The sequence below is a fragment of the Heterodontus francisci genome, chromosome 6 (assembly GCF_036365525.1).
Source record: "Heterodontus francisci isolate sHetFra1 chromosome 6, sHetFra1.hap1, whole genome shotgun sequence".
Taxonomy (NCBI): domain Eukaryota; kingdom Metazoa; phylum Chordata; class Chondrichthyes; order Heterodontiformes; family Heterodontidae; genus Heterodontus; species Heterodontus francisci.
This window is the reverse complement of record NC_090376.1, coordinates 53,904,956-53,921,448: the sequence shown is the minus strand read 5'-3', so window position 1 is coordinate 53,921,448 and position 16,493 is coordinate 53,904,956. Positions and strand designations below refer to the sequence as shown.

At 45.0% G+C, this 16,493-nt stretch overlaps 1 protein-coding gene across 6 annotated transcripts in view; it reads left to right on the top strand.

Annotated features, from left to right (window-relative positions):
* parp4 (poly (ADP-ribose) polymerase family, member 4) overlaps positions 1–16,493 on the top strand; it is a 245,720-nt gene that overhangs the window by 40,316 nt on the left and 188,911 nt on the right. For all 6 annotated transcript variants that reach the window (XM_068033698.1, XM_068033696.1, XM_068033697.1 and 3 more), the window contains 2 exons: positions 5,636–5,731; positions 11,525–11,683. In XM_068033698.1, the coding sequence (XP_067889799.1) occupies positions 5,636–5,731; positions 11,525–11,683 (255 nt within the window). The remainder of the gene's footprint in view (positions 1–5,635; positions 5,732–11,524; positions 11,684–16,493) is intronic.

Genomic DNA, 16,493 nt, shown 5'->3' with positions numbered 1-16,493 from the left:
TGAAGCCCTGGTGAACAAACGAGTGCCAGCTGTGGAAGTGGAAATGGGAGCATGCTACTCTGACATTGAATAGAGTAGTGAGGCGAATCTTCAGCAGAGGCATCCTTCTGATCTGGAGGAGCCCAGAGGAACACAGAAAGGGGCAGCAAGGGGAAGAAGGCGCTATCCAAGACATTAGGTGTATTACTGGAGTCAGCTATCTGCAAATGACAGAGCGCTGGTGCCTTAGGACGCTATACCTGTCTAGGCTGTTGGTCTTGGACATTTGCGTTCCAGTCCACAATGACCTGAGCGCAAATAGCCCCCATGGAAGTCCCCTACCTGCAGCCATCAAGGTCACTGTAGCCCTGAATTTGTATGCATCTGGGTCATTCCAGGGATCAACTGTGGACCTGGGTAGTACTTCACAGTTGACAGCTCATGGCACCATCAGGCAGGTCATGATGCCCTATTCCAGAGGGTGGGGAAATACATCCATTTTGGGACAGATGAGCAGTGCAGGGACAGGGCATTGGGGTTTGCATCCACCGATTAATTCCCGCAGGTCCAGGGGGGTCATCGATTGCACCCACATAGCCATCAAGGCACCAACAGACCATCCAGCCAGATTCCTGAACAGAAAAGGCTTTCTCTCACTGGATGTTGAGCTGGTCTGTGACCACAAGAAGTGCATCTTGAAGGTCTGCGCTCGATTCCTGAACAGCTGTCCTGATTCCTTCATCCTGCAAGAGTCCCAGGTACCACACCTTAGACTCCATGCATGGCTGCTGGGAGATGAGGGTCATCCCATTTTTAAAAAAATGGCTCCTGGCGCCCATCCAGTACCCAGATACGGATGCAGAGAGGCATTGCAACTAAAACTATCTACTGTATGTACCTGCATTGAACAGACCATTGGCATTTTGAAGATGTGCTTCCATTGCCTTGACCAGTCAGGTGATGCTCTCCAGTACGAGCCAACTAGGGTGTCTCATATTGTGGTCGTCTGCTGCGTGCTACACAACATGACGAGACAAAGAGGACTGGAGCTGAATGAAGAAGAGGACCTTGAAAGCCACTCTACCTCAGAGGAGAATGAGAAGGAGGAAGAGGAGGATGAAGGTGGCACAGCAGAGGAGCCCAGTGCCCAGGTAATGGAGAAAGACCTCCAAGGACATCCTGGGCGATTGGCAGGCTGGCCTGGCCTGGCAAGGGCCATGCTAATTCAGCAACATTTCATGTGAACGCCTCTCATTCCTATGACAGATGACTAACTCACCTTCCATCAGAGAGAGAAAATATGCTTGGAACATACACATCTGAAGAATCCCATTGCCGCTAGAGACTTTGAGAATGGGGTCTCTATAGCCACCATTGCCCCAGATTACTGATCATGTAACCGCTACAAGCCCAGCACACCCCTCTTTTCCACCACCACCCTCCCCAACTTTAACCTTCATTTCACTTTTCTCAATGAGCTTTAAAAACCCACAAGTCTGATAGAGATCATCAAAGGTTTTCGTTCTCACAAAAGATGAATCAAAGACAAAACAAAGAGAGAACGTCACCCAGGTGACCCATCAAGTGAAACTAACGCCGTGGCGCCTCGTGCTCACGTCCAGTCCCTCGAGGTGCTCCCCCTGTGTCTGAGGATTTGGGTGAGGCAGCCTGTTCCATTGTGTTAGCATCTGGCTGAGATGCCCGAGGCTTCCAGCCTCGTCGCGGAGGTGCCTCTGGGGACTCCTCCACAGGCTGCTATGCCTGCATCATTGCAGGGGCAGCCTCTGTCACAGGATCTTGCAGCATGGATGATTCCTTGGTCAGAGAGGCCAAGGAGGTGAAGGATGGTGCTGGTGGCATCTGAGGGGTTGCCCCCCCCCTCATTAGCCCCCTCGACTACCTTAGCCTTGTATGCTGAATGAGGCTATCGACTAAGTCTCAGCTGGCATCCCCTCTCGGCAACACTGAGGAGTCCATATTGCAGAGCATTTTATTCTTTGTGTGTCAGCTCACTGCTCCTGCATCCACAGAGTGGTGCTGCATATGGCTGTCCAAGAGGGTGGCCACTCTTAATGGAGGGGCTCAAGCACTCAAGTCCCTGAGCCATGACGGAGCACATGTGCTGCATGGATTCCTCCATTGTCTTTCCATGGCTCTGCAGTGCCTCAGGGAATTCATTTGCCACTGATGCTGTAGAAAGACCCTCCTTGTGCGTGACACCTGAGGTCCAGCATCTTCATCCAGCGAAGCATGAGTGTATCTGTCCTTAGTCCTCCAAAAAGGACTGCCCACAGCTGACTCTTCCTCACTCTCCTCCTCACTTGTTGCTCTCCCTTCTAATCTTGATTCAGGCCCAACTGAAGTGCGTGTATCTGCTGGTGAATGGTACAGAGCTATGATGTGACTGTGTGCAGGCTTTGTGGCGTCTTCCCCCACACCACCACCCCACTTCCTGAGGAGGTCGGTAATGTCTGTGCAGGACAACGCTGCTCCACCTCTGTGGGAAACACAAGAAGGTGGTGATGAGAACTCTGGCAACTCGGGTGCATCAGCACAATCAACCGCATAGATAACAGCGGTTGAAAAGCCACAAATCGCATTGGGCAGCAGTCTTCTCCGTGTCCTTCACCTGAAGGTGGAGAACTTAAATTACCCTGCCCTTCACAGCTTCCAGTCTTGTAATCGCCGATGGCCTGCTACGATGGTACCGCACAACATCAAGCACCATCTCCTCCATCAGTGTCAGGTTGTGAAAGTTAGTACCGCCCGTTCGAACCATCTCGCGTCTGTTGAATGAGGACAGAAATATGTTTGAGTAAGCTCCCCTCCCTCACTTTTATTCCCACATGACAACATGACCTGTTGCGCTCCTCAGTGATGCCCCCTTCTCAGTTATGCCCCACATGTGAGGGAAGCTGATGTCGCAGTGATGCAACTGGGCACTTGCTCTGACAAAGTTAGGGAGACCAATGGGCACTCATTCTGCTCATCTCGTGTACATGCTGTTGCATACAGAATAAAAGGCCTGTCATCCTCTGTGTCACTCCTCTACTGCTGACCTCCGTATCAACCTCTATCCAGGGCCTTTTGGTCTCCTGAGGTGCCTTTCTTCTATTGGACGCCAGAACGAGAATTTCTCGCCTCACGGTGGCTACCTCTGTCAATGCCTCAAGAGATGCATCGGAAAACCTTGTCGCCACACGTGGACGCCTGCACCGGCCCATTCTCCCTACAACAGCAGAGGCATCATGCAATAGATAGAGCTAAGCAATCCCACAACCAGTGGACCAGATCAAAGCTCTGCAATCCTGCCACATCCTATCATGAATGGTGGTGAACAATGAAACAACTAACAGAAGGAGGAGACTCCACAAATATCAGTGCAAAAGAAAAGGCTGAAGCATTTGCAATCTTCAGCCAGAAGTGCCGAATTTTGACCCATTTCTGCCTTCTACTGAGGTTCCCAGCATCACGGATGCTAGTCTTTAGCCAATCCGATTCACTCCACGTGATGGCAAGAAACGGCTGAAGGCACTGGAGGGTCCTGACAACATACCGGCTGTAATACTGAAGACTTGTGCTGCAGGACTAGCTACACCTCTAGCCAAGCTGTTCCAGTACAGCTACAACACTGGCTTCTACCTGACAATGTGGAAAATTGCCCAAGGTATGTCATGTGCACAAAAAGCAGGACAGATCCAATCTGGCCAATTACTGCCCCATCAGTTTTCTTTATTCTTTCAAGGGATGTGGGCGTCACTGGCAGTGCCAGCATTTGTTGCCCATCCCTAGTTGCCCTGACAACTGAGTGGCTTGCTAGGCCATTTCAGAGGGCAGTTAAGAGTCAGCCACATTGCTGTGGGTCTGGAGTCACATGTAGGCCAGACCAGGTAAGGACAGCAAATTTCCTTCCCTAAAGGCCATTAGTGAACCAGGTGGGTTTTTACAACATAGCTTTATGGCACCATTACTGAAACTAGCTTTCAATTTCAGATTTTTATTAATTTAATTGCATTTAAATTCTACCAGCTGCCATGGTGGGATTTGAACTCATGGCCCCGGGGCATTAGCCTGGGCTTCTGGATTACTAGTCCAATGACATTACCACCATTTACTTTCGATCATCAGCAAAGTGATGGAAGGTGTCATCAATAGTGCTATCAAGCACCACTTAAACAGCCATAACCTGCTCACCGATGCTCAGTTTGGTTTCTGCCAGGGCCACTTTGCTCCTAACCTCATTACAGCCTTGGTCCAAACATGGACCAAAGAGCTGAACTCAAGAGATGAGGTGAGAGTAATCCAGGGCAATTACAATCACTGAATCCCCCACTATCGACATCCTGGAGGTTACTATTGATCTGAAACTAAACTGGACCAGCACCAAAAACTGTGGCCACAAGAGCAGGTCAGAGGCTGGGAATTCTGTGGCTAGCATCCCATCTCCTAAGTCCCCAAAGCCCGTCCACCATATACAAGTCACAAGTCAGGAATGTGATGGAATATTCTCCACTTGCCTGGATGAGTTTGGCTCCAACAACACTCAGGAAGCTCAACGCCATCCAGGACAAAGCAGCCTGCTTGATCAGCACCCCTTCCACCAGCTTAAACTTTCACTCCCTCCACCACCGTCGCATAGTGGGAGCACAGGCAGCACTGGGCAACAAATGCTGGCCTAGCCACTGACGTCCACATCCCATGAAAGTCCCTTTTTAAAAAAAAAAGTCCTCAACGAACAGCAAGCCCAGTGATGGCTGCCACACACCTTTTCGAAGGGCCCTCGGATCTATGACTAGCCTCCAGGTTGCTGATTGGGCCCTGAACATGCCTCTGGACCAGTTACCTACTTTGAATTTGAAAATCATTAGTGACGCTGCCACAGTGCGGGATCGAGACCCGGAAATTTATCTGGGCATCGGGGTCCTGTCCCCGATTTGAAAATCCAGCCCTAAGGGTCTGTTCTAAGTTAGTCATGCCATTCAGCACAAGGAACATTTTATAAGGTATGTTTGGGCAGTAGGGAATGCACGCAGCTACATTCGACCTTTTCACACAAATGCCGTCAATACCTAATTTCCTGGATCTCATTCCACACCCACATTGTGCTGACAGAATCATTCCTCCCATTGGCCTTTTGTTCAGTTACAAAAAATCTATTTTGAAGAATAAGAATACAGAAATTATAAAATTTCACCCGACTAGCTAAAATTTACAAGCTACAACGTGACCTGCCAGATTGTGAAAGCTGGAGGTTCTCCCTAACACTAAACCAAAGAGAGCCCATGCACACATCTATACTTTTTCTTTTACACCTTTTTATGGAGCAGATATAAGTCTCTGTTTATTTTTGTCTTGTTTTATATAAAATGGCCAACATTTCTTTGAAGTTTTTTTTAACTATGCATGAGGGGGCTATCATTAATAAAGGGCAAAATTTGTTTCTCTGATTGGACATGCTACATATTGTGAATATCAACAGGAAAAGACTCAAACAACATTAAAAGTAATCCATCCAGGTTTGTATGCACTTCAGCCTAAAGGTAGTAAGTTGAACCAATATTTAACATTTAGCTTTGTCATGGGATATTCTATTTTTCTCAACCAGAGATACAGCAAGCAAGTTTTTACTGACACAATTTCTTACATTTTCTATCAGAATGAAAATGGAGCTGGTGCAGTGGTAGTGATTGAACTGCAAGTCTCTAAGAAAAATGGCAAGTTTCCTTTTCGAATATCATCTCACTTTGAAAAGGTCAGTAACTTTGCAAATCGAGCAGCTCCGTATTATTTCCATTTTGTTCTGATTGCATATGTGCTAAAAGATTTATTGTCACCCGAGCCAGAAGGTCATGGTGGACTGCGTGGACTTGCTAGTTGTCTTTGTTGTGGGGAGCTAGACAGCAATAGAAAATTTTAAGAAAGGGTAATCTATTAACATATACCACCATTGAGAAAATAAGCTTTATGTGAATTATTAGTTACGTATCGGGTATATGTTTTGTGCAGACAATAGAAAAGCTTTTGGGGACAAATCATGATGCACGAGTTCCTCTGTTGGTAATTTGAGGAGAAATCATAACCACTTTGTTAATGTACATTAAGAAGTAGGAGCAAGAATAAAAACAGAAAATACTGGAAATACTCAGCAGGTCTGGCAGCATCTATGGAGCGAGAGAGACAGAGTTAACATTTCAGGTCTGCAACCTTTCATCAGAACTTTAGAAGAGTTCGAAATGTAATAGGTTTTGAGCAAATGCTTTTGTCAATTACCTTAAATTTGTGTCCTCTGGTTACATCTGTGACTGGAAACATAACCATTCTTGATTCTGAACACCTCTATCAGGTCTATTTTAGTAAATCTTTTCTGCACCCTCTCTAAGGCCTTGACATTCTTCTTAAAGTATGATGCCCAGAATTGAACACAGTCTTCAAGCTGAGGACAAATCAGTGTTTTATAAAGGTTTAGCATAACTTCCTTGCTTTTATATTCTTTTCCTCTATTAGTAAAGCCAAGGATCCTGTGTGCTTTTTTTAACCACCTTCTCAACTTGTTTTGTTACCTTCAAAGATTTGTGTGCGTGCACCCCCAAGTCTCTGTTCCTGCACCCCCTTCAAAAGTGTACCATTTAATTTATATTGCCTCTTCTCTTTCATCCACCCAAAATATTTTACTTCATACTTCTCTGCCTTAAATTTCATCTGCCATGTCTCTGCACATTACAGTCTGTGTCCTTCTGAAGTCTGTTACTATCATCCTCATTGTCCACTACATTTCTGAGATTTATGTCATTTTCTTTCATTCTTTAATGGGATGTGAGCATCATTGACGAGCTTTTGTTGCCCATTCCTAATTGCTCTTGGGAAGGTGATGGTTCCTTCTTGAACCACTGCAGTCCATCAGCAAACTTGGAAATTATGCCCTGTAAACCCAAGTTCAGGTCATTAACATATATCAAAACTAAAGCAGCAAAAACTCAACTCCTGCAGCGGTTCAAGAAGGCAGCACACCACCACCTTCTCAAGGGCAATTAGAGGTTGGCAATAAATGCTGGCCTTGCCAGCAATGCTTAAATCCCATGAATGAATAAGAAAATCTCCTCGCCAGGAAGAAATTACCTTAGTAACTAGGGTAAATGACTGGTATATTTGCTGTAGATTTTGCAACTGGCAGCTGGCCCACTCATGCAATCTTAATCAATGATCAGGAAGTGCTGTGTGAATTTTTTTTATTCGTTCATGGGATGTGGGTGTCACTGGCTAGGCCTGCATTTATTGTCCATTCCTAATTGCCCTTGAGAAGGTGGTGATGAATTTTAAGGAGTGAATCAATATTTGCAATGCAAAATGCTTCCTAAACTTAAAACAAAAGTCAGCATCATTGGCCTGTGTGTTAAGAGATATTGCTAATTGAGCACAATATTTCTCCATGTAGACCTACCATTTTGGGTCACTGCATCCTGAGCTGCTCCAATTATGCAAATTATGGAACTACCCCATCTGTATTTTGGAATTTTAAACCAACCTAGAGACTCATTGAGAAATGCACAAGCTGTAATAATTAGCTGTTTTTGACTGGATATCTACTATTCCAGTCAGAGACACATTCAAATTGGCTTCCTGGTTGTTACAAAGCACCAGCTCTTACAGAAACAAACCCAGTAGTTTATGTTCATACCCTGGTAGCCCCTGAAACATAGTTCACCAGAGCAGCTTATTCTTTTCTTTCTTTCTTTTGGGCCTCCTTATCTCGAGAGACAATGGATACGCGCCTGGAGGTGGTCAGTGGTTTGTGAAGCAGCGCCTGGAGTGGCTATAAAGGCCAATTCTGGAGTGACAGGCTCTTCCACAGGTGCTGCAGAGAAATTTGTTTGTTGGGGCTGTTGCACAGTTGGCTCTCCCCTTGCGCCTCTGTCTTTTTTCCTGCCAACTACTAAGTCTCTTCGACTCGCCACAATTTAGCCCTGTCTTTATGGCTGCCCGCCAGCTCTGGCGAATGCTGGCAACTGACTCCCACGACTTGTGATCAATGTCACACGATTTCATGTCGCGTTTGCAGACGTCTTTATAACGGAGACATGGACGGCCGGTGGGTCTGATACCAGTGGCGAGCTCGCTGTACAATGTGTCTTTGGGGATCCTGCCATCTTCCATGCGGCTCACATGGCCAAGCCATCTCAAGCGCCGCTGACTCAGTAGTGTGTATAAGCTGGGGATGTTGGCCGCTTCAAGGACTTCTGTGTTGGAGATATAGTCCTGCCACCTGATGCCAAGTATTCTCCGAAGGCAGCGAAGATGGAATGAATTGAGACGTCGCTCTTGGCTGGCATACGTTGTCCAGGCCTCGCTGCCGTAGAGCAAGGTACTGAGGACACAGGCCTGATACACTCGGACTTTTGTGTTCCGTGTCAGTGCGCCATTTTCCCACACTCTCTTGGCCAGTCTGGACATAGCAGTGGAAGCCTTACCCATGCGCTTGTTGATTTCTGCATCTAGAGACAGGTTACTGGTGATAGTTGAGCCTAGGTAGGTGAACTCTTGAACCACTTCCAGAGCGTGGTCGCCAATATTGATAGATGGAGCATTTCTGACATCCTGCCCCATGATGTTCGTTTTCTTGAGGCTGATGGTTAGGCCAAATTCATTGCAGGCAGACGCAAACCTGTCGATGAGACTCTGCAGGCATTCTTCAGTGTGAGATGTTAAAGCAGCATCGTCAGCAAAGAGGAGTTCTCTGATGAGGACTTTCCGTACTTTGGACTTCGCTCTTAGACGGGCAAGGTTGAACAACCTGCCCCCTGATCTTGTGTGGAGGAAAATTCCTTCTTCAGAGGATTTGAACGCATGTGAAAGCAGCAGGGAGAAGAAAATCCCAAAAAGTGTGGGTGCGAGAACACAGCCCTGTTTCACACCACTCAGGATAGGAAAGGGCTCTGATGAGGAGCCACCATGTTGAATTGTGCCTTTCATGTTGTCATGGAATGAGGTGATGATACTTAGTAGCTTTGGTGGACATCCGATCTTTTCTAGTAGTCTGAAGAGTCCACGTCTGCTGACGAGGTCAAAGGCTTTGGTGAGATCAATGAAGCAATGTAGAGGGGCATCTGTTGTTCACGGCATTTCTCCTGTATCTGACGAAGGGAGAACAGCATGTCAATAGTCGATCTCTCTGCACGAAAGCCACACTGTGCCTCAGGGTAGACGCGCTCGGCCAGCTTCTGGAGCCTGTTCAGAGCGACTCGAGCAAAGACTTTCCCCACTATGCTGAGCAGGGAGATTCCACAGTAGTTGTTGCAGTCACCGCGGTCACCTTTGTTTTTATAGAGGGTGATGATGTTGGCATCGCGCATGTCCTGGGGTACTGCTCCCTCGTCCCAGCACAGGCATAGCAGTTCATGTAGTGCTGAGAGTATAGCAGGCTTGGCACTCTTGATTATTTCAGGGGTAATGCTGTCCTTCCCAGGGGCTTTTCCGCTGGCTAGGGAATCAATGGCGTCACTGAGTTCCGATTTGGTTGGCTGTATGTCCAGCTCATCCATGACTGGTAGAGGCTGGGCTGCATTGAGGGCAGTCTCAGTGACAGCATTCTCCCTGGAGTACAGTTCTAGGTAGTGCTCAACCCAGCGGTTCATTTGTTTGCGTTGGTCAGTGATTATGTCCCCCGATTTAGATTTGAGGGGGGTGATCTTCTTGATGGTTGGCCCAAGAGCTCTCTTCATGCCATCATACATTCCTCTGATGTTTCCGGTGTCTGAGGCCAGCTGAATATGACTGCATAGGTGTTGCCAGTAGTCGTTTGCGCAACGCCTAGCTGTTCTTTGTGCAGTACTTCTGGCTGCTTTAAGTGCTGCGGATGTTAAATCGCTGGGGGCTTTCTTGTAGTTCAAAAGTGCAATGCGCTTAGCGGCTATGACAGGTTCCAGCTCTTCATTATGAGATTGAAACCAGTCTGCATTTCTCTTCGCACTTTTGCCGTAGGTGGTCAAAGCTGACTCATAGATGGCGTCTCTGATGTGGGCCCACTTGGTCTCAGCATCCCCTGTGGGAGTGTTTTGAAGGGCTGTTACAAGTGAATTTAGAAATTTTTGTAACAGCTGTGGGTGAGAAATTCTGCTCGTGTTGATGCGCGGGTGGCCCTTCTGCTTGGAATGATGCAACTTCTTTGGTCTGAGTCTAACCTTGCTGCACACCAGGGAGTGGTCGGTGTCGCAGTCCGCACTGTGGAAGCTGCGTGTGATTTGAACACTGTTTAAGGCGGCTCGCCTTGTGACAATGAGGTCTAGCTGGTGCCAACGACGTGATCTTGGGTGCCTCCATGAAACCTGGTGACAGGGTTTAGTGTGAAAGAACGAGTTGGTGATGCAGAGGTTATGATAGGTACACAACTCAAGCAGTCTCTGCCCGTTCTCATTCATCCTTCCAACGCCATAGCGCCCAAGGCAGGAGGGCCATGAGTCATGGTCGGCCCCAACCCAACACCAGAGCAGCTTATGGTGTGAGTGAAACCTGAAAACAAAAACATTTCTTCGTAGTTATTTTCAGTACTGAAGATTTCCCTTAATGATTAAGAGATGCACTGCTGAAGTTTTTTAAAATCATACTGAAATAATCATTATTTTATGTTGTAAATATTGCACACTGGGCATTACGTTCACTTTTTAGTTAATCATCAGGAACCTGCATTTACATCGCACCTTCAAAGCAGAAAAACATGCATCATAGAGAGGTAATAAAATAAACCTGATATCAGAAAAATAATCCTCCCTTAAATTATGTATCCTGAATCCCATAATGGGTTGTTGTGAAGTAGCTAGTTATCTACACTCTAACCCTCTTTTCATAAGAGGGTTATGTGGATGTAAGCAGTGCCTGCAGGGGGAAGTCTGAAGGAAAGTGGAGGGGAAAGAATTAATGAAGCCTTTTGAATAATAAGCACAAACAGTTTAAATCTATCCTGAGCAAAACTCAAAAAGCATGAGACTTTCATAGAAAATGGGTATCACAGTCTATGTGTTATATGAACTGCACTGATGTTGTTTTTTTTTTTCTTTTCAAATCATTCTTTTAAAACTAATTTTGTACAACTTCTTCACCTAATTCAAATGATACCTATTCGGTATTTTGCCATCTATACCATAATACTATTTACTTCATGAAATGTCTTTGCTTGTCGTTTACTACTATATGTCTAATCTGTGATCTAACCCACAGATGAAGTAATTAAAAATAAAAAGAAGAAATGCTGGAACCACTCAGCAGGTCTGGCAGCATCTGTGGAAAGAGAAGCAGAGTTAACGTTTCGGGTCAGTGACCCTTCATCGGAATCGATGAAGGGTCACTGACCCGAAACGTTAACTCTGCTTCTCTTTCCACAGATGCTGCCAGACCTGCTGAGTGGTTCCAGCATTTCTTCTTTTTATTTCAGATTTCCAGCATCCGCAGTATTTTTTGCTTTTATTTTATGATGAAGTAATTAAATCTGGTTAAAATACATGTGGGGAATTGCATTTGTTTTATGAAATAAAAAATACTCATTTATGTACACTAGAGTCAGCAGCAGAATAAACAGTTCATTTTCACCGCGATTGCTGAGGAAGCTGAAGAAGCCTATGATTGGTGTATAAAGAAACTCATAGCACAGGAGTTCACAGTGAAAATTAATCATCTATCTGCAGTGCAGCACTTAGCTTCTGAGAAGCTGCAACAGGTGAGTATAGTGTTTACAATCCTATAATATGGACTTTCTCCTGAACATTATGACATACATACATTGTAAAAGCACAAATACTGTATGAGGACTGCACGGTGAATAATAATCTTTCAGGAACACAGATATGTACATGTCTGGAAAGGACTGTAGCATTCCATCTGGCAAATCGCAAAATTCAGAAAATGCCATAATATGCCCCTCTGTTGCTGCTTTTACCAAAGAAAAATTTAAGTCCCTGTTGGATTTGCTAGCATTATCCACCTCCTCTATCTCCTTGGGCGGTCTATTCCACACTTTTTTGTGTGAATTAATGCTCCCTTTTTGCAGTTTGTATTTATGTCAAACAATTTATTATGGCTTGGTTTAGGTATACTTTTTAAAATCAAAACCATTTCAAAAAGGTCTCCATTGACATTTCCAGTTAACATGTAAACATTTCCAGTTTTCCTTGGTCTCCCTTTTGTGACTCAGATGCCCAAACCTGGTATAATATATATTCCCTACCCACTCCCCATCCATCTGTCTCAAAGCCAGGATGACACCTCTGTAGTATGGTGACCAGAACTATATGTAGAGGTTGAATCATGGCTCTGTACAAGCTCGCTATTCCCTTCCGAAGACTCGGGTTCTATACCTCAGGTTATATATCCCAAGATCTTGTTTGCTACCTTTTGTATTAAATGAGCTATCCATTAGTAACCCACACCTGTTATCTAGATTCCACTGTATTTGATCCACATATTGACTATCAGTAAACTTTCCCAGCTTGCTTTCTGCTCCCACATCCAAATAATTTTTGTACAATGTAGAAAATAGTAACAGGAGTAGGCCATTTAGCTCCTTGAGCCAGTTCTGCCATTCACTGAGATCATGGCTGATCTGCGACCTAACTCCATATCCTTATACCTTTGCCCCATATCCCTTTGTACTTTTGGCTAACAAATATCTCTCAATCTCCATTTTAAAACTAACAATTGAGCTTGCATCAATTGCTGTTTACAGAAGAGAGTTTCAAACCTCTGCCATGTAGAAGTGTTTTCTAATTCGGAGTGTCTCCTGACAATGCAGAGCATGCGCAGAGCGATGGCCGACGTCATCAGTGCATCCAAATATTTGCCAGCTTTCCGGAAGCTTATGAATCTGCGCATGTTTGCATTGACATCACCACGCAATGAAGCCAGACGTTATGACGTTCAAGAGTCGCTTCACTCCTCATTGGCTGCAATCATCGCCTCCATTCCCCCATAACAGTACCCCACGGCTGCTCAATTCCCGCCTCGTCGCTTCTCCCCCTTCGCCCGTATTTTCCCAGCCTCATTGCTCCCCCAATCCCTCTCGGGCACTTGCTCCCTGCCTCGCTGAATCTTCCTTTGCCAGTTGCTCCATGCTTCGCAGCCTTGTTGCTTCCCCTTCTACCAATCACTCGCAGCCTCACGCTTCCCCCTCTGCCAATGCTCGAGGTCTTGCTGCTTCCCTCTCTGCCAATCACTCGCAGCCTCGCCTGTTCCACCTCTGCTAATCGCTCGAGGTCTTACCGCTTTCCCCTCTGCCAATTGCTTCCCGCCTCACTGCTTCCCCCTCCACCAATCACTCCCTGCCTTGCTGCTTCACTCTCCGCCAATTGCTGACCATCTCGCGGCCTTGCCGCTTCCCCCACCTGGGCCGATCGCTCTTCGACAGTGGAGTGAGCAGCCAAGGGATGACGAATGGAGCGAGTGGCCAAGAGGGGCGGTAGCAGCGAGACAGGGAGCAAGTGGCTGAGAGAAGGGAAGCGACAAGGCCAGGAGCGAGCAGCCAAGAGAGGGGAAGTGGCAAGGCTGGGAGCGAGCGGCCAAGGGGTTGAAGCAGTGAGGCCGGGAGCAAGGGGCTGAGGGGAGGCAGTGGCGAGGCGGGGAGCGAGTGGCGAGCAGACCGGTGCAGGAGGGAGTGCCGAATAGAAGCGCGATGACAGGAGGGAGCAGGATGCTGTTGGGGGTGGGATGGAGGCGATGATTACAGCCATTGAGGGGTTTGGGTTTAATTTGTTTTTTGTGACAAATTGAGTAGTGCCATTTTTATTCCTAGCAGCTGCCTGAGATGTCGCAGACAGTGACGTTTCAGTTAATGAGGCTGCATTTGTGCATGTGCCAGTACTGTACCACTGTGTTGTCAAGAGACACAACCTTTCCAATTTCACTCCTAAGAAGCCTGGCTCTAATTTTTAGACTATGCCCTCTAGTGTTGGGCTCCCCAACTAGCCAAAATAGTTTCTCCCAATCTACCTCTATTTGTTCCCTTAATATCTTGAATATTTCAATCAAATCACTCCTTAACTTTCTGAATTCCAGGGAATACAACTCTACTTTGTGTAATTTCTCCTCACAGATTTGCCCTGGAGCCCAGGTATCTTTCTAGTAAATCTATGCTGCACCTCCTCCAAGGCCAGTATATTCTTCCTAAGGTGTGGTGCTCAGAACTGCTCACAGTACTCCAGATATGATCTAATCAAGGATTTATGTAGCTGAAACATGACTTCTGCCCCTTGTTCCACTAGATAAAAAGGGCAGCATTCCATTAACCTTTTTGATTATTTTCTATACCTGTTCATGAAATTTTAATCTATATACCTAGACCCCCACAAGTCTCTTTGGATCTCCACCGTTTCTAGCATTTAACCATTTAGAAAGTACCTTGTTCTACCTTTTTGGGTGCAAAATGGATGACCTCCCTTTGCCAACATTGAAATACATTTGCCACAGTTTTGCCCCTTCACTTAATCTATCAATATCTCTATCTCCAAGTTATTTTATGCTTCCATCTACACTGCTTACAATACCGTCTACCTTTGTATCATTGGCAAATTTGGGTATGTGGCTTTCTATCCCATCACCTAAGTTGTCAATGAATACAGTGAATGGTTGAGACCCTAAAACAGATCTTTGCAGGACACAGTCAATTAGAGTACCTGTCCATTATCCTTGCTCACTGTCTCCCTCTGCTCAGCCAACTTCCTAACCTGGTCAATAATTTGCTTTCAATTCCATGAGCTTCAACATTAGCTAACAGTCTCTTATGAGGAACCTTATCAAATGCTTTCTGGAAGTCCATAGAAGTAACATCCACAGACATTCCCCTGTCCACTACTACATTCAGCTATTCAAAAAATTCAGTCAGATTCATCAGGCGTGATCTACCCTTTACAAATCTGTGCTGGTTTTCTGATCAGCTGAAAGTTTTCAAAATTTTCAGTCACCCGCTTCTTAATTATAGACTCTAGCAATTTCCCAACAACAGGTGTTAAGCCAACTGGTCAATAATTCCCTGGTCTTCCTCTTGTTACCTTTCTTAATTAGCAGAGGGACATAAACAGTTTTCAAATGTAAAGGAACAGTTCCCAAATCAAACGGCCGATGAGAGTTAATTGCACACAGAGATCTCTGTTTTTGTTGGCTATCCAATTTAGCCCTCCACTTGACTTCAAGCAACAAAAAAGATTTGGAGGAACATAACATAGGAAGTAGGAATAAGCCATACAGCCCCTTAACCTGCTGCCTGCTCTGCCGTTCAGTAACCTCATGGCTGATCTACCTCAACCCCACATTCCTGTCCAGTCCCCATATCCTTTGATTCCCTTTGTGTCCAAAATTAAATGTGATCCAGTTCTTTTCAATGCTGAAAACATTAATGATGTAGATGTAAAGAAACAAATTGACTTAAACTGAGCAACGAAATAGAGAGCACAAGCCTCAACTGAAATAAGAGGTTTAAACATTTTTTCCTAAAGAATAGTGGATATGTGGAACAAATTCCACGCAAAAGCAGTTGAAGCTGAGATGATTTAAATAAAAGTTTGGACAACTATTTGATTGGAATTATGATTAGTGTTTACATATATATATAGATATATACTGAAATGACCACATACCTCATGGTAAGCATTGGAACCTGTTATGCTGGAGGAAGAGGTTGATGTCTGAAGGATAGCAGATCAGGTTAAGTAAAAGGTGTGGGAGGGGATAAATTTTCTCAAATTTTGTCTGACAATCTTTGGAACTAGGGATGATTTATATGGTGTTTCTCGTTGGTATATGAATGGCGTCTGCAAGGGGCTGGTTTGATGAGGTGAATAGCCTTTTCTCGTTCATGCACTCTTGCATGCTTATGGAATTCCAAAATTAAGTTATTGTTGCAATAATCCCGATCTCTGCAGAAGAAGTCAGATTTCAACATTTAATGTAGTTAAATTCTGTAAGCATGATGCATTAGACTGGCAGTTTAGTTACAACAGATTCAAGACTTTTCATGTCCCAAAAATAGATTGAAACAGTGGCATGTGAATAATGGAGGTGAATTTCCTTGGGGCTTCTTGCACCTTAACTTCAGTGTGCATTAATGCACTTTTTGCCAATATAATAGCAAGCCCCAAGGACATTCACCACCAACCTTTGTCAGTTATATTTAAAAATTTGAATAGGCTCCCAGTATCAAGAATACCATGTCTTGAAGGATTTAACTTACAGCACTTCCCCATCTTCCCTCTCTGGACTATTCATTTCTATTTTTTAATCTGACCAAGTAATGGAATTGAGTAAAAAATGTTAAATATTAACAGTTGAATATGCACTGTTCAATAATTATTATGCTATCTTAAAAAATACACCCATTCATGAGTAAATATGCTGTCCAATTTATTACTGAGCCATACAAAGCAGGAATGTCCAATTTTTGATTCTATGTCTTGAGTTAGTTGATCTCAACTCGAGCACTGCCTATGTTATTACCGTTGGTCTCATTGGGAGAGCAAGTTGATAAAACTGCTTTTTAAAAC